Source organism: Pelodiscus sinensis, chromosome 2 (genome assembly GCF_052426305.1).
Source record: "Pelodiscus sinensis isolate ZL-2025 chromosome 2, ASM5242630v1, whole genome shotgun sequence".
NCBI lineage: Eukaryota > Metazoa > Chordata > Testudines > Trionychidae > Pelodiscus > Pelodiscus sinensis.
This window is the reverse complement of record NC_143053.1, coordinates 148,734,424-148,760,272: the sequence shown is the minus strand read 5'-3', so window position 1 is coordinate 148,760,272 and position 25,849 is coordinate 148,734,424. Positions and strand designations below refer to the sequence as shown.

Here is a 25,849-nt window from a genome sequence, read left to right as displayed (position 1 = left end):
AGATCCCTAGCACTGCCCATATTTTGTAACAAATGACAGAAATGTCAACCATCAGACTGCAGAAGTGCATTAGCTAATTTAAAAACTTCAGAGATAGCTTTGTGTATTATGCTGTCAGTGCCAACATATTATGATAAAACTGATGGAAAAGTATTTTGGAGTAAATTAGGCAATCACATGACATCTCAAATCTTTAAAAAAAGTAAAGGAGAACTGACTCACGGGTTTTCAATACTTTGAAGGATTAATCCACAACACTTGCTATTTTTTCAACATTACTCAGATATCAGTTTCTTGTATTACAGTGATTTACCCATCTGATACATTTTTTCTTACTATTTTTTTCTCTCATATAAAAATGAGAAGTGTATTTGCCTTCCAGGGGTGACAAGCATCAAAGCAACAACATTTGGGGTAAATGAAACAAGCAAATAAACATTTCTGGTTTATGTGGAAGCCTAATCAAAGCACAACTATTCTGAAACACGTACAATATGGAAACTAGATAGATCTGTTTAATTAAAGCAAAATATAAATTGGAATATCCTAATAATTCTTACCTGGCAAAGAAGAATTTATACAACTCCAAACTTCTCCCTGAAAAATAAAACAATAATTAAAGTATTTATTTATGATAGATTAAAAGCTTTAAAACATAACAAGTGATTCTAGCACCAATACAAAAGAGTGACAATATCTCTGTGAGGTAATTGATCCGATGGAAGAGTTCTGCCGCCTCCTCAAAACACACAGAAATCAGAGACAAAGATCATCAGGTGTTTATTGTCAAGAAAAGGATGACGTGACTAAAAGGACTGTTCTCTCTAGAGTACTTTAATTAAAAGTGACATGATTTTGGAGAGCTGTGGGGGGAGGGGTGTTGGGGTTTTTTTGGCAAATGCACAACATACTTCGGATCAGGAAATGTGCAAAATATGGCCCAGGGGCTGGATACGGCCTGTCTAACATTTCTGTCTGGACAGTGGCGCAGCGGAGCAATCATATAGGCTGCCTGCCTGCCATGTCCCCACACTGCTCCTAAAAGTGGCCAGCTTCTGTTATGGGCAGCACCCGATACTCACTGCTACCCTCCCCACCACAGGGCATGCAGAGACATGGCAACAGCATCCAGACACTTCTGGGGGCAGTATGGAGCCATTGTGTGTGGAGCTACAGCAAGCAGGCAACCTGCCTGTGAGCTTCACCGTGCCCTGGGCTGGGAGCTGCCTATGGTAAGCACCTCTCAGCCAAAGCCTGCAACTCACACCCCCTCCCACATTCCAACTTCCTACCCCAGGTCAGAACCCCTCCCTGCACCTAACTCATTCCCAGACCCTACACTCCTCAACCTCTCATGCATCCTAACACTGAACTCACCTGGAACTCCATCCTGCACCCAGACTCCTTCCCAGACCCTTCACCTCTCCCCTTAGAATAAAATGTGCAACCTGTGATAACTTATCAAAATTGTGGAGTAGCCCCCCTGCAAAAATTATTGCCTATCCTTGCTTTACACAATGGCAAAAACTGAAAACTATGGGAGTTTCCACATACTGGAAGATGTGAACATGTGCATGCAGTAGAGAACTCTGTCAAACAGTTAAGTTACTGTAAGTTACTTCCTCCCCCCCCCCCCTTTTTTTGTTTAAGTGTCATAGTGCTAAAAGATTCAGAATTCAAACCAAGGTGTTGTATGATGGGGGTTACACCTTAGCATAAAGTTAATTGTTTTTAACTTTTTCCTTTAAAAGAATCCCTAAAGAATTACATGTAAAAAGCACCAGTTAGAGGGGTAGCTAGGTTGCAAAATCCAATAATTGAAAGTTAGAAACTGTCAGATTTACAGTTGCCTGCTGTTTGTTTGTTTCTTTGTTTTGGAGGGAATTGGGGGGAGAGGGAGAGGAATCAATAAGAATTTTAGCATTAAAAGTGCAGACTGAAACCTATCAAACTCAGGATGTTTTCTAAACTTGTCCCAAAAATTCCTATTACTTGATCCTCCAAGATCTCACCTTTAATCCTTTCCAAATATGATATAAGAATCTATTTTATATTATATAAATATATTAGTCTTTTATACCATCCAAGACTCATATGTTTAAGGTGATCATTTGCCACTCGATACTGAAATGTTATAAATGGTCTCCAAATGTCCAGGCAACAGAATTCAAGGTTGGTTTGCTGCTCTCAAACTTTATGACACATCTGAGGACTAACTGCAGGCACAGTAGTAGTAGAGGATGAATTCTTTTCTCTCTTTTTGATTTACAGGGACGTATTTTATATTTCTGCTGAGAAGCAAAGAATTGCTGTTGCTGCTGGCAGTGTTGCCTGCCTTTCTTGAAACACAAAGATGAAGAATAAATTGGATAATGTTGTTTTTAGATAACAAAAGGCAGGCATAGGAATTCTTCTCTTGTAAAGTTGTAAGAGAGCCTGAAACTTCGGTAAACAGTTATTTGGTTTTCAACTGGAACTCCTAGTCAAAAAAGGATCTTGGCAGCTCTAATCAGCACCCCTGACCAGGTCACTGACTTTCCGGTTGGCAGCACCACGCAACACGGCAGAAAGCTGGCAACCCTACCAGAGGTTCATCAGTTTAATTTTGTGTCTCTCTCTTTCTTGGTTTTATAACTAAAAAGTCCATCTGCTTCAAACAGAAGGTCTTCAATCTTTGGTCTTTTCTTCTGTGGAAAAGGGCAGCACAGTGCATGTCTTCAGAGAATTATCACTGCAGCTTTCAATCATAAATATGCACCAGAAACATCAAAGGATACTTTCAGTGCATTCTTAGCAACATGGCTTCCTTATAATGGCATAAGTTAGTCTGAAGCACTCATTAGGAAGATTCTTGGCAAAGCATGAAATCCTGTCCCACAGATGAAAATAGTACCTACCCATGACAGCTAGGCTATGTCTATACAGCAGTGTTATTTTGGAATAAATGATGTTATTCCGAAATAACACAGTGAGTGTCTACATACAAGGAGTTATTTCTACATGATGTCAAGCTGGAGAACTTCTTACTCGACTCCTCTATCCCTCAGAGTAAGGGAAATTGGGAAAAAAATGTTCTTTCTTGAAATAACTGCTGTGTAAACAGCAACAAAAGTTGAAATAAGCTATTTCGACTTAAGCTACGCACTTAGCTATCCTCCAGGCAGTTAGCTATCCTCATGTTTAAAGAAGATGAAGAGACTACTTTCCCCATTGAATCAATCTATTTTTTCCATCTGTCATTGGGAGAAGCATATAAATATTCATTTTTTAATCACACAGCCACCAACAGAGAATTGGGAAGGGGAATGTACATGGAAACAAGAAAGCCAATCATACAAGATATGATAAACCTTATCTGCTGTTTTAGTATTTGGTTAACAGAAACCCTTCAGAAGAAGCAGAGCAACTTTGTAGAGGTATTCCCCAACAGTTCAGAAACAAGATAAAGAGTTTCTTCCAGTGAAACAAAGAGAATTTTGAAGTACAAACCATTCTGCTGACTAAGGACTTGTCTACACTAGCACATTTTGCCACCAAAAATTGCCTTTTTGCAACAAAAATAGTAAGAATGTCAACACTGCAATGAGACTTTTGTTGGAAAAACACCCAGTTTTAGGGTACGTCTAGACTACATGCCTCTGACAACAGAGGCATGTAGATTAGACTACCCGGCATAGGACAATGAAATGGCGATTTAAATAATCGCCGCTTCATTTAAATTTACATGGCTGCCGCGCTGAGCCGATCAGCTGTTTGTCGGCTCAGCGTGGTAGTCTGGACGCGCAGGAGTCGATATCAAAGGCATTTGTTGACCACCCAGGCATGCCTTTGATGTCGACCCCCGCACGTCCAGCCTACCGCGCTGAGCCGACAAACAGCTGATCGGCTCAGCGCGGCAGCCATGTAAATTTAAATGAAATGGCGATTTAAATCGCCGCTTCATTTTCCTATGCTGGGTAGTCTAATCTACATGCCTCTGTCGCCAGAGGCATGTAGTCTAGTCGTACCCAGAGTGACAAAAAAAACTTCCAGTCATGCAAGAGACTTTTGTCTTTTCCTCTCCCTTTACTGTTGACAAAGGGCTGGTGTGGACTCTGCTGTTTGGTTTGTGGAGAAAACTGGCTTCTGCCAGTATCCCACAATGACGGCCCTGATGGCTATGCTCAGTGTTTTGTGATCTCTGCTGCTGTGCAGGCATTCACTCCTCCCCTTTCAAAGCTCCAGGAAGTATCTGACAGCTGATACTGAGCTGCTCCTTTTGGGAAACAAAGAGCAAATCATTGGAATGCTTCTGTTCTGCCCTGCTACAAATATAGCATCTGGCAGACTGCTGCTGCAGTGAGAGGGCTGGAGAGACTGCTGTGCTGCTTTGGCATACATTCAAGCCAATCTGAACAACTTGTAAGATTTGGCTGCCAAACTGTGTTACAGATCTATGCTGCTAATAGCCATCATTTAATTATATTCTATATAATGATTCTTTTTAAAAGTACAGACCAACATGTTAATAAAAAATTGTTTAAATAAATAGAATGGTTATTTTGGGGCTAGTTTTTAAGTGACTGTGGACTACTGATGCAGTGAAAAGCAGCCCCTGAAACCATTGTTAAAGTTCCCCCTCCAAATATGAAATGGCATCCCATGTCTTGGATCTGTGCAAACATCCCTATTTCAACATGGAACCAAGATTGTAGCTCTTGAAGGAGGCTAATACTGAAACCTTGGAGTTGACTGTATGGACAAAGCACCCAGCGAGCCTGTCAATGTAGCTAGTCCAGTAGAGTCATTGTTACAGAATACACGTATTCATGATAATCCAATGAGGCTCCAAATAAACAGCTGGAGCCAACTCCTCCTCTGAATGTGGATCCAAGCTCAGATGCAACAATGAAATAATTGGGAATACCACTGAGATAAAGATCCCATATCAACCTGTAAGTAGATCTTGAGACAATATGTCTTTAAAATCTCATAGATCCTCTGAATATTGTTCAACCTATGCTTTGGATCTCAGCATAGTTTCACTAAGATAGTGGTGGCTGCCTGTGATCAGAGAGAAAGCTAATCTAAAACCTGAAGTGGAGACTCAAGTATTGTGGTTGAGCTGCATAGTAGTTTAAAGGTCAAAAAATTGAAAGCTTTAGAAATTTCCACATACTATGTGCTACAAGCTCAAGGGCTCAGATTTGAAGTTCTCGGAACAGGATTTCTTTAAACAAATAATGGTTATATTACAGTACACTGAATGGGACAATTAAGTATATAATAGTGACCCTTAAAAGATTTTATTAGCATTAGCCCAAAGATGCATTTAGTGCTTTTTAAGCAAGTATTGGGGGGGTAGGGGAAGGTCCATTTTGTAATACATTATATCAACTGAGTATTATGGCATCAAAAAAGATTCCATAGAAGCAGAAGTGTGTATGTAGCAAGTCAGGATGTTGGGATATAATGTTTATCTCTTCAGTGTTTAAGGGTCTACAAGTGAAGGAATGCTGCACATACACCTCTTCAAGAAGAGATGTAAAAGTACTACTCACCAATGGTGAAAAAAAGCCAATCCTGGAGGAACAAAATCCTTGCGGTATTTCTTTTTTAATACTTATGTAAGTATATAAAAAGCACCTATCACCTTGTTAACATAGTCAAGATAAATTCCCTCTACCTACCCTCCTCCATCCACCTCCCTCTTCTAAATCAAAGCAGACTAGAAACCAGAAAAGGAGATACTGCTGCTGCTACTAGAAAAAGCTGTCTTCTGGCACTGCTACTGGTCATCAGGCCATTGATGAAAGGTACTTCTCTTTCCTCCCCTAAAAGATAACTAAGTTCATCGTGACTATTGCACCGCTTGTGACTGCTGCACTGAATCTAGTGTAGCAAGGGCACCTCTTCCCAGGCCACTGCTTGCACGGACAGCTTGCTCCCTTCCCCAGGGGTTGAGACTTGCAGCTTGTTTCTGGGGTAGGGAGCCCATCCACTCCTTCTGAGACTCCCTTCCCTGTTGTTTCTGCTCTAAAGCTGTTAGGGCTTACTCTCAAACTCAAGCTCTCTGTCTCCCCTCTACCTCTCCTTCCATCCTCTAACTCCCCTCCCCCCCTCCAACTGGGGAAGCTTTTAAAGGCCTCCAGCAGGCTTGAAGTGGAGTCAGCTGGCCCCGTCTGCCTGGGCCAGCTCTCTACCAGCTGCTTCTAATTGTCTTGCTGCCCTCTGCTTCTATTTAGCAGGCCTTTTACGCCTTTTGGGCTGTCTTTCTCCCATTCTGTAGCAGCCATCTGGCCTGACCCTGCCACACCAGTTCTTTAAAGTATTCCAAGAGCTTCCAAGTCTGCCAGTGTCTACATTCCTCATTCACCAATGTGTTGCTAGAATATCTCCCCTCCTCACCATTTGAGAGCTTTGGAAAGTAAATTTCACGTATTTGTGTTTCAGCAAGCAGAAGGCTATTCTGCAATACATTTTGTAATATGCCGGTCTTCTGTTTAGTATTATCCGTGCAGTATCCATGCAAATCTGATAGCAAATTTAAAAACAAACACAAAAGGGGGGAGGGGCAGGAGAGAGACAATGTCTGAAAATAAGAAGCATGAAGTTAAACTAAACTGTTAAACTTTTTGAACAGAAAGTTATCTACATTGCTTTCTCTTTGCCAAAGCAACATTACAGATATGAAATAGATGGCTGGGAAGCACAATCGCACTTTTAAACTAACGTTGAACCTCTATCATCTGGGACTCATTGGTCCGGCAACATCAATGGTCCAGCAGGACCCCAGATGTTGCTAGATCAGAGAGCCCCAGACACAGAGGCTGAGAACAGCTAGGAGCAGAGCCAGTCTGGCTGGCAACAGCCTGCAGGGGCAGTGGACTGAGGGTAGAGAAAAATTACCACAGGGATAACTGGCATGTGGCGGCCAATCGTTCTTAGCGATGTTGCTTTTTGATCCTTCAATGTCGGCTCTTCCTATCATTGTGAAGCAGAATTCACCAAGCACGGGATTGTTCACCCACTAATAGGGAACGTGAGCTGGGTTTAGACCATCGTGAGACAGGTTAGTTTTACCCTACTGATAATGTGTTTGTTGCAATAGTAATCCTGCTCAGTAGGAGAGGAACCGCAGGTTCACACATCTGGTGTATGTGATTGGCCGAAGAGCCAATGGGGCGAAGCTACCATTTGTGGGATTATGACTGAATGCCTCTAAGTCAGAATCCCCCCTAAATGTAACCCTGTGAGCAGCTGCTGCCCAACTGCTTCTGGGGTTCCCTGGCCCCACAAGAGGCCGGGTTTGGGAAACCCTAGGATTCACTGCTGCTGCACATGGAACCAAAGCCAGGAAATCCTGGGAGCAGCTGCCACCACCACCACACACAGGGAACTCCGGGAGCAGCTGCCACTCCCACTGCACAAAGAGAACCCCAGGATCAGCAGCCCCCACCCCCAGGGCGAGGGAACCCTGGAAACAACTGCCACTCCATGTGGGGCTGAAGGCAGGCAGCAGAGCCCTGTGAGCAGGCTAGGGGGAGCAGAGCCTGGCAGGTGGGCTGGAGGAGATCAGGCCTCCAGGGCAGCAGCTAAGGCAGCAGCCAAGAAGGGAGCCCCGGGTGAGCCTGGACACCTGATCTCCCTGGGTCTGGCAAATTCCCTTGTTTGGGACCACTCCGGTCTTGAGGGTGCCAAACCAGTGAGGTTCAACCTGTATTACTATTTTAGAATGTATATTCCAGTACTCCCTCCCCACACTTGGCCCTGAAAATTGCTAGAGTATCCCTTTTTCTATTCAGTTGTACGTACACATGGAAACTCCCTATCCCTGACTTTCTAGCACCCTTGAAAACATTTTCTCCCATGACATCAGTAAACCCTACTTGCCCATGCTGAGAAACATTAACTATGTAACTCAATAAAATTTAAAATAAAAAGCTAAGTATCAACACAATTGCTATCACCACCTTGCAATCTGTTTTTTTGTTTGGTTTCTTTTTTTTTGCCATATCCCGTGTTTTACTTACACCATTAGTTTTCAAACATCAGTCTGTGGACCACCACTGAGCTGAAAGATTTAATGGTTGAGCCACAACAATAAAACATTGAACGTCTAAACTAAAGAATAACTAGGCCTTATTCAATTCAACAGCAGAGTTTTGGGGAAAAGACTTGGGTTTTACTAGTCTATTAAGAGCCTAAACACATTGTTGACACTACATAAAATAATAAAAACTGATCAGTAAAGTAAGAAAATTAGAATACTCAAGCAAAATTGTTGTTGTTTTTCAAGGCAGAAAGCTTTTGGATTAATTAATTAATCTGAATTTTATTATTTCTGCAGATATGTAACTGAACAAGCAGTAACATACAAGCCACTCCATAATTTTCCAGTAATTAACTAGGTAGTTCATTTAGTTTAAGGATGTTAAAACAGTAAACTATTTTATCTCAATGCCTGCTGCTTGGCCCTCCACCCAGCCCCACCATGGCATGATAAGACTTGCAATATTTGTTGTTTTCTTAAAGATCTAACTTCCAGAGTCGTGATTAAATGAGAATCTCAGCTTTCATTTTTAAAAATACTTATTTAGCTATGTTAGCAAAAAAAGTCAAGGCATACCATTGATTCTGGGCAATATTCTGGTGCCCGTTGCAGCAAATGTTTCAGACGGGAATCACTTTTAGAGGACAAAATCTGTGACAAAAAGATCAAAAGATAGCATAAATATCAGAAGAAGAAAAAAGGTATACGTTTTCATTCAAGCTCATTTGACTTCTTAAATTTTGCTTTCCTAAATTCACAATTTGCTTTTAATTAATTAGTATTTTGGGGTTAACTTTCACTAGAAGTAAATTTGTGCACAATGTAAGCAACACATTCATCTATAAAGAAATCTCATTTGTAATTTGAGTTAACTGGACAAGCTTTCGGATAAGCAACATTTGGAGAGGGAGATGAATATATTTGATTCTAAAAATGAAATATATGTTCTCCTATTCAGGAGCTCTTGGTCTCTTCAATAGCTTGAGACTAATAGTAAAAAGCACAAATTAGACTGAAGCAAAAGTTATATTATGGAGATCTTTGGGGACTTGGAAAGAAACAAGTCTTTTAGGACCTAATTTTACACTTCCTCACAACAAGGTAAATTGTATAAACATGCTTCTGCTACTATGACCGAAAGCAAGGAATTACTTTACAGCAGTTTCAGTTTTGAAAATGTAGCCTTTGACTGGGTTAATACTCATACTGGTAAAGAGAGGTTGAAATTCATGTAGCTTTCAACGATAGATATTTTGGGCATCTGAGTTACAGGCAAGCCAGTCTCATTCTGAAACCAACCGTGAGTTGCCTCAGTGCCCATTAGAAAAATCCATTTCAGTTCTTCAATGACTGAAAAGTAAAGACCTCCGCAAGATATTGAGCAGAAAATGGACATGTAACAGATGCCCAATGAATATTTATGACAGTTTCACTTTGTGGGGGAGAGAAAAGTGTCCCTAAAAAGTTACTCCCATTTCTCCCAACCATGATAGTAGCAAGGTGATTTGGAATCAAGGCAAATGATCTCTTCTTCAAAAGAGTTTCTTATCTTATAGTAACTGTGGTTTTTCAGACACAAGTCCCACCTCCCCGTCCCTCCCCAGCTGTCCCTTTTGGCAACTACCTTTTCATTTTTGGAAGGCCTAGAAAGAAATTATTTGAGGCCACACAGTCCTGGAGATTATTAAAGTGGAGCACCACATTCAGCTTCATTCCCTTCCCAATCGTAGGAATTCGGCATCTATTTGCTATCCATAAAATATTCAGAGCATAGGTACATTTAGCAGCAACATCAGCTCATCATCCTTATATCCAGGGTCATTTTCCCACTCTACAGTAGCCAAATTTTCCCCAGTCTAGGAGCCCCCTTCCCTCAGAAGCTATATATTACCATAACATGGTAAATGGGACATCCACTTGAGCTCCCAGCAATTTCTTCCTTTACACTATCTATGAAAATGGCTTTTTCGGTAGCTATAAAATCAGTTTGAAGGCTAGGAGAGGTTCAGGCTCTCATAACTAGTCCACCTTATCTGGTGCCCTTAAAGACAAAAGAGACCCTTAAACCTCATTCTCAAATTTTCATTCAAATATTTTTTGTGGAAACCCCACTCCAACCTGAGGAACCCATACTGCATGTCCTTCATATGATAGGGGCTTTTCCATATTACCTTGCGAGAACAAGACCCTTTGGGAGCTTCCTAAGTCTGTTTGTTGAATTTGTAATGAGTGAAAGGTCAGGCAATATCTACCCAAATACTATTTAATTGTTACATCATGCTGGGAACTGGCTAGATGAGATCCACCCATGTGGCTTAGAGCTCACTCCATCTAGTCTCATACAACTTCTCTCAGAAGCATATTAATTTCAGAGATCTGCAGGGCAGATAAGTTGGGATCAACACACACTGTTCCCCAGACTGTTTCTTCGCTTAGGCTTCAAGATACGATACCTGCTTTGGCATAGGCTATTCAACAATAATAATTTAAATAAGACTCCTATCACCTACCCCCTGATTCAGTTCATTGCTTGACTGTCACCAGAGTACATGTGTATAATCTTTTGAAAAAAAAAGAACGGTTATTTATCCTTCAGTAACTGTGGTTCTTCCTCAGAAGCTCCAATTATGTTTCTGGGTTATAGTAATAGCTGTAGGATCTTAACCTAGACTAGCTAGGTGACCTGACTTCTTTCTCCTATGGCAGTGTTTCTCAAGGTGGCCCACACTGCTTCCCGTGACTCCCTTTGGCTTTGGTTCACTGTTTGCAGCCAAGGGGAGCCATGAGGCTCTGTGGCCACTGAGCCAGAAAATAAACACACCAGAGCGGCCAGTTAGCAGGTTTCTCAACATGGCTTCATGGACCACTTTGAGAAACACTGTCCTATGGGCTATCAGGTAGACTTTTGTGGGATGGAGAGTGTCTCTCCAATCTTTCAGAGGGTGAAGTACATCCATTTGTGTGTACTACAGCTCAAATGGGAAGTCTACAATTGTTGTCTTGACTTCCTCTGATATTCTTGAAGATTGTGACCATGAAGCACAAGGGCATCAATGGAGGTGGCCACTGATCATGCTGTATTGACACACACACACACACACACACACACACACACTCACTCACTCACTCACTCACTCACTCACTCACTCACTCACTCCTCAGCTACAACAGACTTCAGTTCCTCCCAATGTTCTTGAGGGAGTTTATCAAATTGTGATCCCTTGTTCCAATTAAGGTGATCATATTTTGACAGAATTGCCTGGTAATTTGCAGTGCTTACCTTGTAGAGTCCTGAAAATCCATGGATATCCATTTTATATCCATGTGAATCTGCATCCACAGATCATTTTAAAGGATATGGATGTAAATACAAATTTTTCATATCTAGAATCCTGCAAATTTTCAGATATTGGCATTATATTAGTTACAGGCAGTCCCCGGGTTACGTACAAGATAGGGACTATAGGTTTGTTCTTAAGCTGAATCTGTATGTAAGTCGGAACTGGCGTCCAGATTCAGCCGCTGCTGAAACTGATCAGTTTCAACAGTGGCTGAATCTGGACGCCAGTTCTGACTTACCTACAGATTCAACTTAAGAACCCCAGGCATCCCTAAGTCAGCCGCTGCTGAAACTGATCAGCAGCTGATTCCAGGAAGCCCCAGGAAGGGGCTTCCTGTAGTCAGCCACTGGTCAGTTTCAGCAGCGGCTGACTTGGGGACGCCTGGGGCAGAGCAGCTGGGGTGCTGCTGGGTTGGTCCAGTAGCGCCGCCGCTGGACCAACCCAGCAGCACCCAAGCTGCTCTGCCCCAGGCGTCCTGATTCAGCCGCTGCTGAAACTGACCAGCAGTGGCTGAATCAGGACGCCTGGGGCAGAGCAGCTGGGGTGCTGCCGGGTTGGTCTCGTAGCGCCCAGAGCGGCGCTACGGGACCAACCGGCAGCACCCCAGCTGCTGTACCACAGGTGCCCGGAGCAAAGCCGCAGAGCACGGGGGCAGCGGGACAGCCCAGACGCGCCGTGGCTGTCCTGCTGCCCTCGGGCTCGGTGGCTTTGCTCTGCTTTGCTCCCCGTCCCCCTGGTCCCAGGGGGACGGGGAGCAAAGCGGCGGAACACGCGGGCAGCCCAGACGTGTCTGGGCTGTCCACTGCCCGCATGCTCCGGGGCTTTGCTCCCCGTCCTCCTTGTCTGCAGACCAGGGGGACGGGGAGCAAAGCAGAGCAAAGCCCCGGAGCACGCGGGCAGCGGACAACCCAGACGCGTCTGGGCTGCCCGCTGCCCGCGTGTTCAGCCGCTTTGCTTCCTCTCCCTGGTCTGCTGGAGACCAGGGAGAGGGCCCCGTTCATAAGTGCGGATCCGACATAAGTCGGATCCACGTAACTCGGGGACTGCCTGTATATCATTTGTGTGGATACAGACACAGATTCATAATCTTGTATCCATGCCAAGCTCTACTAATCTGTAGTCTTGACAAGTAATTTTTCCTGAAAAACAAATCTAGTATTTTAATATCCTTGGTTTTGATGTAACTTTTAGAGGTTTCTTTTATCTGGACCTTTCATGCACTGCCGCTGCTATCAGAGATTCGGAAACTGGGTGCAAGTAAAAGTTTTTCAAACCCACTTCAATGGACTTAATCTCTACAGTATTTTCAGAGGCAGATGCACCAAATGTCAGAAGGAGCTGAAGATAAACTAAGAAATTGGTGTGAACCACCTCTGAAAGTGTAATGCTTCTTGGTCATATTCTGACCTTAAATATGCATATGCACGTCCCACTGACTTCAATGTGAGTTTATGCATATAGCAAAGGGAAGAATATGGCTTTAAAAGTTAAAATCTTTTCATTAAAACAACAGAACTATTACATAGACTATATCAAGGTATTTTGTGACATTTAGTGTCTACATCAGAGGTTCTTGGACTGCAGCCCATTTGGCACACATCTGTGGCCCAGCTCAGCTATGTGCAAAATGCCCCAAGGCCAGGTACTGGCTGCCTTGCCTCGTGGTGGGTCCTGGCTGCCAGCTGATCCTCAGCCCTGTGCAGCAGCATTGGACTGCTGGCTGCTGCACTCAGCCTGGCAGGGTAAGGCTGAGAGATTCTGGCCACTGCCTGCCCCCAAGTTCCCATGCGGTGGGGTGGATTTTGGGACACGTCTGGATCCCATGGGTTCCAGAGTGCCAGCTTCTGCCTAGCCAGGCAGGGCTGGGGTCCTGGCTGCCACCAGACACGACAAGCTCAGGGTCCAGGATCACACTGCGGTTGGGGTTTCTGCCACCCACCTTACACTGTGCGATCCAGGATTGGGGTTCCTGTTGCCTGCTCTGCCTCCCGTCCCCACTCTGTGAAGCCATCTCTGGCTAGAGGGCACTGGGTATAGGAGTTTTGGGGAGAGGGGGGTGCAGGCTGGGGGTCTGTGACTCTCCACCTGAAGCCCTGAAAACATTCTGCATATGCAGCCCATAATGATAAACAGGTTGAGAACCACTTATAATCATAGAACTGGAAGGGACCTTTAGAGGTTATCAGGACCAGTCCCCTGCACTTATGGCAGGACCAAGCATCATCTAGACCAGGGGAGGGCAATAATTTGTGAAGGGGGACCACTTCACAAATTTTTTTAGTGGTCGCAGGCAGAAGGGATGGGCCAGGAGATTTCCCGTGCTCCCCTGCCCACAGATCCTGATTGACCGAGGTGGTGGGGGAGCACATGAAGTCTTTGCCCTCCTGCCCCCACCCTGCAAAGGGCATGTGGCGCCTAGAGAGAACCACCAGCTGTTTTGAACAGCTGGCGGTTTCCTCTAAGCACTGCACATACCTGGCAGTGGGAGGAGACTTTGCATGCTTCCCCCACCCCTAGGTCAATCAGGGTCTGGGGAAATGGGAGCATGTCAAGTCTCCTCCCCCTGCCAGTGGCGTACAGTGCCTAGAAGGAATCACCAGCTGGTTTGAACAACTGGCAGATTCCTCTGGTGCTGTGCGCCCCTAGTGGGGGGAGGAGACTTCACGTGGCTGTGGGCTTGGTGGGCTGGACCTAGCCCGTTGATGCTGTCTTGCTCACTCCTGAAAGGTATGTGTCTAAACTGCTCTTAAAAATTTCCAGTGATGGAGATTCCACAACCTCCTTAGGGAATTTATTCCAGTTGTTAATCATCCTGATAGTTAAGAAATTTTTCTTAATGTCCAACCTAAACCTTCTTTGGTGCAATTTAAATCTATTGCTTCTTATCCTATCCTCAGAGGCTAAGGAGAATAATTTTTCACTCTCGTCTTTGTAACATTTTAGATACTTTAAATTATCATGTCCCCTCTCAGTCTTCTCTTTTCGAGACTAAACAAATCCATTTCTTTCAATCTTCCCACATAGGTCACATTTTCTAGACTTTTTATTTTTATTGCTCATTTCTGGACCTTCTCCAATTTCTCCACATCTTTCCTGAAACATAATGCCTGGAACTGGACACAATACTCCAGTTGAGGACTAATCAGTGCAGAGTAGAGTGGAATAATTACTTCTCGTGTCTTGCTTACAATATGCCCACTAAAGCATCCCAAAATTATGTTTACGTTTTTTGCAATAGTGTTACACTGTTGACTAGTTTTTAGCTTGTGGTCTAATAGGACCCTTAGATCCTTTTCCACAGTAATCCTTCCTAGTCAGTCATTTCCCATTTTGTACGTGTGTGGTGGATTGTTTCTTCCTAAGTGGAGTACTTTCTATCTGTCTATAGCAGTGTTTCCCAAATGGTGCTCCGCGGAACCCTGGGGTTCCGCGAAGCGAACGTAAGGGTTCTGCGAGAACCCAAACGCTCCCCTCCCCCCGCCCTTAAAGAGACAGAGGAGCCCGGTGCGCAAAGACACTGGCTCCTTCCCCGCTCCCCTTTCAGACATCTCCCGTGTCCCCCGCTGCCACTCTGCTTTTACCACCGGACCTAGCAGCAGCAACAGCTGCTTGTCCCGCTTCTGCCCGATCAACCCAAGATTCCTCTCCCGCGTCCCCCGCTGCTGCTCTGCTTTTACCACCGGAAAAATGAAGGGTGGCAGCGGGGGATTCGGGAGAGGGATCTTGGGTTGATCAGGCAGAAGCGGGACAAGCAGCTGTTGCTGCTGCTAGGTCCGGTGGTAAAAGCAGAGCGGCAGCGAGAGAGGGATCTTGGGTTGATCAGGCAGAAGCGAGACAAGCAGGTGTTGCTGCTGCGCTAGGTCCCTTGGTAAAGGCAGCATGTGTATGTGTGTGGAGGGGGGGGTACTATCAGCGAGTGGAACACCGGAACTCCTACTCACTGTGAGGATCGGAACAAATCCCCATACACACTGTGAGGACACGTGGCTCCTGTGTGTGACTAAGTTTAAGAATTCAATCTAATATCAAAATTCCCCATGGATCATTGGTTAAAAGAAGGAACTTTAAAGAGAAAAGTGAGTACTTCAAACGCCAATATTTTTACTGAAACCAGCAAGGAAAATACTGAGGCAGCTCAAGTTAATTATGAAAAATTTCAGCTGACTAATAAGAAACGCAGGTATTGTGAGGACTATTTGGCATTTGGATTCACAAGCAATGGAAATGAAGATGCTCCAGGTGCCCAGCGTGTAGTGTGCAACAAAATATTATCTAATAGTTGTTTAGTACCTGCTAAATTGCGAAGACATTTTGAAACAAATCATCCAGAATACAAAGATAAAGTCATTCGTTTTTTTAAGCAAAAGCTTGAAACGCTTGAAAAAAGTAAACTCTTCATGTCAAAAATTGCCAAATCTGATAATGAAAATGCAACAGAGGCATCTTACAAAGTAAGCTATCGTATATCGCTCGCCGAAGAAGCACACACTATTGGGGAATCACTCATAAAACCATGTGCAAAAGATATTGTGATGTGTATGTTGGATCACGAGTCTAGTAAAAAAGTTGAGGCTGTGCCACTATCAAACAATACTGTCACACGTCATATTCACGATCTTGCTGCTGACATCGAGAAGGAGCTTATTTTTCGGCTGCATTTATGTGATGCATATGCATTACAATTAGACGAGTCCACTGACGTTGCAGGTCTTGCAGTTCTGCTTGTATTTGTCCGTTATGATTTTAATAGTTCTATTGAAGAAGACTTACTTTTATGCGAAATTTTGCAAACCAATACAACTGGTGAGAATATATTCAATTGTATCAATAACTTTATGAAAACACATCAAATAAGCTGGGAAAAATGTGTTGATGTGTGCAGTGATGGTGCCAAAGCAATGGTAGGAACAGTGGCTGGCGCTGTAACACGAATAAATAATGTAGCACCAAACTGCACCAGCAGTCACTGCATTCTCCACAGACACACTCTGGTAGTTAAGAATATTTCTCCCTCTCTTAAAAATGTGTTGGACAAAGCAGTACAGATTATTAATTATATAAAAACTCGACCATTACAATCAAGACTGTTCAAAATTATGTGTGAAGATATGGGTAGTCAGCACACAGCCCTGTTTCTACATACAGAAGTCAGGTGGCTACCACGAGGAAAAGTGCTGGTTAGATTATTTGAATTGCATCATGAGCTCTCTGCAAATCTGATGGATCACAAATTCCAACTGTCTGATCGTTTAACAGAATTTTTGTTATCTAGAGTTGCGTATCTTGCAGACATCTTTACAAAACTAAATGAAGTAAATCTGTCGCTGCAAGGAAAGAATGTAAATATTTTTAATGCAAAAGACAAAATTTTGTCATTGTCATGGAACCTACAGTTTTGGATCTCATCTGTAGGACGAAATGATTTGGATTGTTTACCAACTCTGAATGATTTCCTTGAAGAAAATGGATACAAACTTGATGAAGATATTCGCAGCGACATTGCAGATCACCTCCGCGATTTATACACGAACATCATTAAGTATTTTCCAAACATCAATGACAACAATAAAAAGCCAGTCAGTTTTTCTACACAAGATTATGAAAACCTAATTGAAATCGCTTCAGATGGCCAATTAATACAAAAATTTAAAGAAGTTTCTCTGATTACATTTTGGAGTGACTTACGTCAAAGTCAAGAATATTCATCTTTATCAAGACGCGCAATTCATCAGCTGTTACCCTTTGCCAGTACATACTTGTGCGAAACTGGGTTCTCGAACTATGCAGCAATGAAAACGAAATACAGAAATCGACTGAAATGCTGCGCCAGATATGCGAATCCAACTTTCTACTATTAAACCAAATATAAAAAGAATTTGCCAAGAAAAGAAGAAAAACCACTCTTCGCATTGAAAAGTATGAATATAATTAATATTATTTGATAGTTTTATTTTTTGTACATATTTAATATATTTTTGTTGAATATAAATGAATGGTGTTATATTCAGTATGTTGAATTTAAATGAATGGCGATCTCATGACTGTATTTAGCATCTTATTACTACCAATTGCGGTGTACTGGCAGTCTGTGTGTGTTTGGGTGTGTTTTTTTTTTTTTTTTTTTGCTCGACAAACTTAATCCCTGGCTAGGGAGTTCCTTGAAATTTTTCTGAGTTTGAAAGGGTTCCGTGGTCAAAAAAAAAATGGGAAACACTGGTCTATAGTAAACTTCATCCTGTTTACCTCAGGCCATTTCTCCAGTTTGTCGTCCAGATCATTCTGAATTTTCATCCTATCTTCCAAAGCACTTGCAATTCCTCCCATCTTGGTATCATAAACAAACTTAAAGAGTATTATCAATGCCATTATCTAAATCACTGAGGAACATATTGAACAGAATCAGTCTCAGGACTGATCTCTGAGGAACTCTACTGATTATGCCCTTCCAGCATGATTGTGAACCACTGATCACAGAAAGTAGTTAATGATTATCCAACCAGTTATGTACCTGCCTTTTCGTAGTGCCATCCAGGTAGAATTCAATAGTTTGTTAATAAGAAGGCCATGTATTAAATGCCTTACTGAAGTCTAGATATACCACATCTACTTCTTGTCCACTATCCACAAGGCTTGCTACCCTGTCAAAAAAAGCTATCAGGTTGGTTTGACAAGATTTAGCATATTATCTTCCAAATGTTTGCTAATGGGTTCCGTTATTATTTGTTCCATTAGCTCTCCTGGTACAGAAGTTAGTCTATAATTCCCTGGGTTGGCCTTATTTCTCTTTTTATGGATGGATACTGTATGTCCATCTATAAAAAGCCCTTTTTCAGTCTTCTGGAATCTCTCCTGTCATCCATTACTTTTTAAAGATAAAAGCTAATGACTCAGATGTCTCCTTATTTAGTATTCTAAGATGCATTTCATCAGGCCTTATTGACTTAAAGATATCTAACTTTTCCACGTAATTTTTAACATTTTCTTTCCCTATTTTGTCTACATGTACCAGAAACGTTTCCTATAGAACTGAAACACTTATCAATTTCAGATCCACTTTTCAAGTAACTTAAAATCTTGAAGATATGAATTCAGAAGTGAACCAAGTTTCTTGCTACTGCTCAACTTTAAAATAAGCTTACCTGTTCACAAACATCACGGCACATTAAATTATCCTTTGCATGATAACAGCAAGACATACCTACAGGGAAAATGAAAATTTCTTTAGTATCAATAAAATAATTTAAATATGCATAGTGAATGTAACTAACATTTAGTTATTCTTGATAAGTCTGAAGTTCATTCTTGATAAGTCTGAAGTTCATTCATGTTCTTTAACATTAAAAAACATTAAAAATCAGAAACCAAGTGATGCTATAAACAGGTTGGACCTCCCTGGCCCAACATTGTTGGGACCTAACCGGTCCTGAATGAGAGAATTTGTGAGACGAGGGGAGATCGCCAGCCAGCGACCCCCTAGCCCAAACTGTGAATTTATATCTCCAAAGATAACATACTTGTTAACAGCAAAAATATTCTAATAAATAAATAATTCAGGTAGTCTCCGGCTTACAAACGGGTTATGTTCCGAACTCCTGGTCATAACTCGATTTGTTCATAAGTCGGAATACATGTTTTTAAATGCAGCCGCACTGTTCATAAGCGCGGATCGCGCGTTCTTAACTCAGGGACCGGCTGTAATGGGCTTAATAGGAAGTTGGTCATAAGTACAAACGGTCGTAAGTCGACACGTTTGTAACTCAGGGACCGGCTGTATATGGAGATGAGAAATGACAGATCTCAAGCCTATTGTCCCTCTGCTAATTTGTGTACACACAGTCAATCCCTTCTCTCTAAAAGTGCAAAGTTTCAAAAAGTTGAACGAATAGAAGATTAAACTTAAACAACAATGTAGGGGAGCCTGGACAATCCCGTCTTGACCAGAATAATAATGTCTGTGGTGTCCGGCCCTGCACTGACCGAACTAACGATGTCTGCATTGACCAAAGCGAGGCTTCTAACAAAGCAAACCAGGCCTTATTCAAAACTAGTGTATGTGGGCCAGGCAGAAGGTTGACCTTTGAAAATCAGGAGTGCGTTAACCAATAGTGCGTTGGTATAGAGAAACTGTGCCAAGAACATTGGGAGTAACCTCGTACTGGTACATAAAAATACTAATGAGCAAAAATCACTGATCAATTAAGTAGAGTGTAGTTTGATTAGCAGGATATGTACAAAAGAGGGGCATATACAATACAGTGAACCCTCGTTTATCGCGGTAGATAGGTTCCAAACCCGACCGCGATAGCTGAAAATCCGCGAAGTAGGCTTTGAAAGCCGCGGAGGGGCTCCGGCGGGGGAGCAGCCCAGGCGCGCCTGGGATGCCCCCCCGCCGGCTTCCCCCGAGGCTTTGAAAGCCGCGGAGGGGCTCCCGGCGGGGGAGCAGCCCAGGCGCGCCTGGGATGCCCCCCCGCCGGCTTCCCCCGAGGCTTTGAAAGCCGCGGAGGGGCTCCGGCGGGGGAGCAGCCCAGGCGCGCCTGGGATGCCCCCCCGCCGGCTTCCCCCGAGGCTTTGAAAGCCGCGGAGGGGCTCCGGCGGGGGAGCAGCCCAGGCGCGCCTGGGATGCCCCCCCCGCCGGCTTCCCCCGAGGCTTTGAAAGCCGCGGAGGGGCTCCGGCGGGGGAGCAGCCCAGGCGCGCCTGGGATGCCCCCCCGCCGGCTTCCCCCGAGGCTTTGAAAGCCGGAATATACGGTAGTACTGTTAACAAACCACCCTTTAATGTACAGAAAAAAGTCCGCGAAGTCGTGAATCCGCGATGGTCGAACCGCGAAGTAGCGAGGGCTCACTGTACATAATTAATTGGTAGATTGTACTATAATGACCAAGTCTCACTATGGCTATAAAAGTAGGTGTAGAAAAGGTAATTGGTGGGAGGGATTGGGTAAGGGTCCCCACTACCTTACTCGCAACTAGAAGTTGTGCCTGTTCCTACCAACTGATACATTGTGGACACCTCTGCACGTAGGGAAACAACGAGGCCACGACCTCCCATCTGACAATCATCTGATAATCATCTGACAATTGTAAGGTCTTAGCGGGAAGTGTGGGTGATTTATAGAAATAAGTACATGTATATCTATATCCTTAAAATCAAGTATCTTGGATATTGTCCTAGGTGTAGGTGTTATATTATTGTCTGTGCTAACTATCCTGTGTATTGAAATAGACCTCTGTAACCTTGCATTGCTTTCCTTTACTATTCTGTGCATAATAAAGTTAGCAAGAGTTTATCTGAGGTGTTTTTACTGGCTCTTCTCGTATCCAAAAGGTGAACCACACGACAAACAACAAATGGTCTGGTAGCACTTTACAGACTAACAAAACATGTAGATGCACAGTCCACGAAAGCTCACGATACCATCTACATGTTTTGTTAGTCTATAAAGTGCTACCAGGCCATTTGTTGTTTAAGTTTATCCTGTACAGACTAACTTGGGTACCCCCTGAAGCTTCTGAATAGAAGATTGTTAGGGGTGGAATAGATCAGGACAAGAAGTCAAGAGATAAACTTGAGAAGGGAGGGAAAAGCAGTAGAAATAAAAGTAAAACTGTTTGAGCAGCATATTCCAGAAGTCTTGACGTGTAGCCTTCATTGATTTGAGATCTACCATACCAGTGTCTCACTAGAAGGGAAAACCTATAATGGCAGCAGGCCATAGAAGAACCCCAGTTTGGGAACATTTTAATGAAGTTCCCCTACCTGTGGGTAAGAGAGGCATGCATGCAAAATGCTAACAGTGGGACAAAGAAATCCAAGGCCTGGTAGCCCAAATGAAACAACATCAAGATATGTTGAAGATTATGAGAGAAACATGACCGAACATGCAGGATGTTGAGGTTAGTAAACTTTTCTATTTCATACATCTTTCATAAGAAACTGCCTGTCTTCCTTTTGGACTATTCTTAAATTTTCATGTTTGACCAAAAATATAGTTGTTACTCTATGGTGCTATCAGTTTTGATTAAAAAAAATAGGCAGATTTTCCTTTTACAATTTCACCTTTAAAGATGTACTGAGTATCAGTGAATGCAATGTGTAATACTTAATGAGCAGTATGGTAATAATAATTAAATAACTGCACTGACTTTTTTTTGTTTATGAGAATCCATCTTCAACAAACTCTCCTTTCCGCATGTTTGAGAACCCACACTTTATTAACATGGTTCAGTCATTAAGACCAAGATACAATCCACCCAACAGAGCAGATGTCATGGGCAAATTTCTGAATAAAGTGTATGAAAGACAAATTAAGCAGTGTGCAAAGTGAAGAGGATATAATTGCTAACCTGAATCTTAATGAGTGGAGCAATGTCCACAATGATCCTGTTGTATGTTATTGTGTGACAATAGGAGAACGGTATGTCTTACTTACAGAAACAATTGATACATCAGGAAATGCACACTCTGCAGAATACTTACAAGTAGCAGTAAAAGGTATAACAAATTGTGAAAAAAACTCAAATGTCTTACGCATGGTCACAGACAATGATGCAAATGAAACAAGATGAGAAGAAATTTAGGAGAGAGTTAAGAGTACCCCAAGCTAATAACATATAGTCACAGTGCTCATTTGATGCACCTCCTATCCAAAGACTTCAGTATTCCAGAAATAAAGTCTAATGTTGAAACTGCAAAATACTTCCCTAACTACTATGCAGCAGCTGCTCTGAAAAAAAGTGGGAGGAATCAAGCTAACTATTCTACAAGACATGCAATGGAACTCAGTAACGGACTGTTTTCAACACTACATCAAGAACTGACTGAGTCTGATGATAGTTTGTGAACAAAATCGTGGAAAAAAATAGATGGCACTGTCACTCGCTCCAGCCTTCATTTTCCTACATTTAAAAAAACCTACAATCATTGAAATAAAGCATGTATATTTTTCATCTATTTAAAAAAACAAGTTACTCCAGTTAAAGACCTGAGCAACACTGGGTACGTCTGCTAATATATACATACACACAAATGGGTAAGAGTGTGCATGAAAGTGTGTGTGAAAGCAACACAGAGGTTACAAACTGAAGCACTTCAAAAGTGAGGAAATGCTAAAATTAAACTTGCAATTTTAACTGCCACTTTACTGTCCTCTTATTTACGCATAATTTCTACCTTTAAGCAGAGTACAGTTTGGGCAGTGCAATTAATGGAACAGCTATTTAAAAACAGATTGAATCTCTCTAGCCAGTACTCTCTGGTCTGGCAACATCTGTGCTCTGCATGATTTTAGTTAGCCGGCTGTCTATTTATCATGGGTGTGACAAGTTTCCATGGTCCCATAAAGTTTGTTTACAGCCACTAGTCCTTGATAAACAGTGCAAATACTGGTAACGTTGCTAAGGTTGCCAGATGTTTTACCCAAAAATACCGAACACCCCACTTCCCCCCAAAATAAACACTAAAAAAAAACTGTTGAGAAAAAAAAGGGGAGACCAAAGTTGCTGAGAAGAAAAATAAAAGGACCCCAACTGCAGTTATTAAGCAAAAAAAAAAAAAAAAAAAAAAAAAAGTTTTTAATTTAAGAATAAAAAAATCAGCATGGCCCCTTTAAGAAGCTTTTTTGCCTGCGGCCATTTTGTTTCTGTTTTAGCCACAAGACAAGCACCTGCAGAACCAGATAAGCGGGGGCTGAGGATGTGTTCAGGGGGCCAGGAGCAGGGCCCGGTTGCTGAGTGTATCGTAGGGTTGCCAGATGACCAATATTTTCGCCTCCTGGTAGGGGGGAAAAAAACAGAAAATACTGGACATTTTAGGTGTCCGGTATTTTCTGAATTTTTTTTTACTGGACAGGAGGCGAAAATACCGGACTGTCCGGGTCAATACTGGACTCCTGGCAACCCTAAATGTTGCTATGAAATATTGACCTCCCATGGTTCAGCAAGTTCTCTGGTTTGGTACCGGTCAGATCCCAAGGGTGCCAGACTAGAGAGGTACAACTTGTATTTGTTTTCATTCTCATTGTTCAATGAGTAGAACTCCCATACATACTAATAAATTATAAAGAATAAAACAGCATTCCTTCAGAGCTCTGCCTAATGCCATCACACACACACACACGCACGCACGATCAGAGGTCCCTAAAATGCTGCAATGTCAACAAAATATTAAGTGATATAATTCAATGAATGGAAATTTCCACTCAACTACACATGCATCTGTATGCAGTGCCAACATAATTATGCAAGATTCTATTTGTTTACAAAGAAAAACACAACCCAACATTGCATACCAAATACACATGCATTAAAACGCTTGATCTGGTCTAAATGATTTTTCAATAGACAAAAAAATGCACATGTAATCCACAGATGATATACTAACTAGTCAAATGCATGTTTATATCTGTTCTCACTGAGGCACTATAGATGTTCCATAAAGATAGCTAATTTTTTTTAAATGGCAAAAATGCATCTTCCCCAAGCTTTCCCCATTCTCAAAAAAGTACAGTTCAACAGTTATTGCTAGATTTATTTTTAGTTACATACTGGATTTTTCTGCAACTGAGACAAAAACAGAACATCTCTTTCTCTATATATAACAAAACTTTTACTGTGGGACGACAGAGTGACATCATCACATTACTGTGCATCCTGCCTACCTCCTCCCTCTCCATTCCCTTTCCCCAGTGCTCTGCAAGGCTTCAGAGTGGCCCTCTCCCTCCCTTCCCCAGCGGCCGGTGGGAGAGCACGGGGCCTGTGAGGCAGTGGGAGAGAGGGAGGGTTAGATCGTGGCCAAAAGGACGTGGGGGGCAAGAGAAAGGGCCAAGGAGGGTGTGGCCGGGAGCGGGAGGGAAAAGGGCCTGGGCTGGCGTGGCATGGTGTGGTGGAGGAGAAAGGGCCCGGGCTGGTGCATCCCAGGGAAGAGAAGGGGACCAGGCTGGTGCAGCCAGGAAGAGAGAAAAGGCCCGGGCTGGCATGGGGGAAGGAAGGGGAGAAAAAGGGCCCAGGCTGACACGGTCGGGGGAGAAAGAAGGGGCCTGGGCTGGCAGGGAGGAGAAAGGGCCTGAGCTGGTGCAGCTGGGGGAGGGAGAAGGAGCCTAGGCTTTGTGGCCGGGGGTGGGGAGAAGGGGCCCAGGCTAGCGTGACTGGGGGTGGGGAGAGAAGGGGCCTGGGATAGCGTGGCCGCAGCCCAGCCCTTCCCCATGGCCTGGGGGAGAGCTGGGGTTGTCCTACTCCTGTGAGAAGGGAGTGGGCAAGCATAGCGAGCAAGGGATGCCACCCCCTAGTTTCACATGAAAAATAAAAGTCTGGGAAATTTTAAAAGCTACTGAAGGTTGTTTAGAATGGATATCAATCATAACTTACAAAAGGTTACTATGTGGTCCAGCTATACATGAATGCAGAGATTAGACTTCCTTATGAATTCAAATGGCAGCTGCAGACTCCACATCCTAATCTATGTGTGTTCCAGATTGTTGATAAAAAAAAAAAGTTTCCACAGAAAAAAAGCAAAACAGCAGTACTCATTTATGGATAACCAAACTGGTAATGTTTCTAATCTGCTATGTTTTAAATATAAAGAACTGAAATTAACACTTATGAATTCTGACAATAGTTAAACTTTGCTTATAGTGAAGTGGAATGAAAGTCCCAATTTTTTCAATACAATTTTCTTTGAACTGTATTATTTCTCACCTATCTCCTTGTGTCAAAGGAAAAAAACCTTTGCTGACATTTTAGTCACTGCAAGGAATGAAGAGCTGTCACATGTGAAGTCCTGTGAATTCTCAAAGAAAGAGGAATTTTTGCAGCATTGAGGGAGACCTGCTAAAAACTAGCTTCATCGTAAACAGGTTGCATGATGTTCTTAGTAAATATGTTATTTAGCTAAGGTATAATTAACAGCAGCTTTCCTTTAAAGAGTCTTTTAGCATTACTATTATAGGGCCGTTTTAAGAGTTTACAAACTATAAAATAAATTAACTTCAGCTTGAAAACTGGCAAAAACAAGAACTTCGCCTTGAAGCAAAATATGTTTGGTTTTTTTTAAAATGTTTTATAGAGAAAAAGATTCAGTTGTTAGGCAACAGGAGCACACACAAAAAAGTTCACTGGCTTTGAATTTTTTAAGATTTTGTAATGGAAAAATCATTGAATAGGTCAAAAACAAAACATACCTAAATTGGCTATAATGACAGGGAGAATCTCTACTGGCTCTTGTATAGATTACCCACTTAAAAAAACCCACAGAAGTGTCCTAGAAATAGTCTATTACAAACACAGCCAAGAAGGGATACTGCTACATCTAGAATATTCAAGCATTTACAAACAACTTCATTGAGTCGTAAATATAAACAGAAATCTCACAATAAAGGATACTCCACCACAACTGTGATTTAATGCATATGAGTCACCACCATTTGATTTCATAAAAGGTTTTCATTTGTTCCTGTTGGCATCCAACATATAAATAAAACCG

The 25,849-nt window shown here is 42.6% G+C and overlaps 1 protein-coding gene across 4 annotated transcripts in view; it reads right to left on the bottom strand.

Annotated features, from left to right (window-relative positions):
• LOC102462793 (TGF-beta receptor type-1) overlaps nucleotides 1-25,849 on the bottom strand; it is a 232,374-nt gene that overhangs the window by 88,801 nt on the left and 117,724 nt on the right. For 3 of the 4 annotated variants that reach the window (XM_089776469.1, XM_025179693.3, XM_075921582.2), the window contains exons 2-4: nucleotides 18,513-18,571; nucleotides 8,609-8,683; nucleotides 561-597 (exon numbers count right to left, since the gene is read on the bottom strand). In XM_089776469.1, the coding sequence (XP_089632595.1) occupies nucleotides 561-597; nucleotides 8,609-8,683; nucleotides 18,513-18,571 (171 nt within the window). Of the gene's footprint in view, nucleotides 1-560; nucleotides 598-8,608; nucleotides 8,684-10,542; nucleotides 10,591-18,512; nucleotides 18,572-25,849 lie in introns of those variants that run through there. The other variant, XM_025179697.3, reaches the window with a different exon arrangement.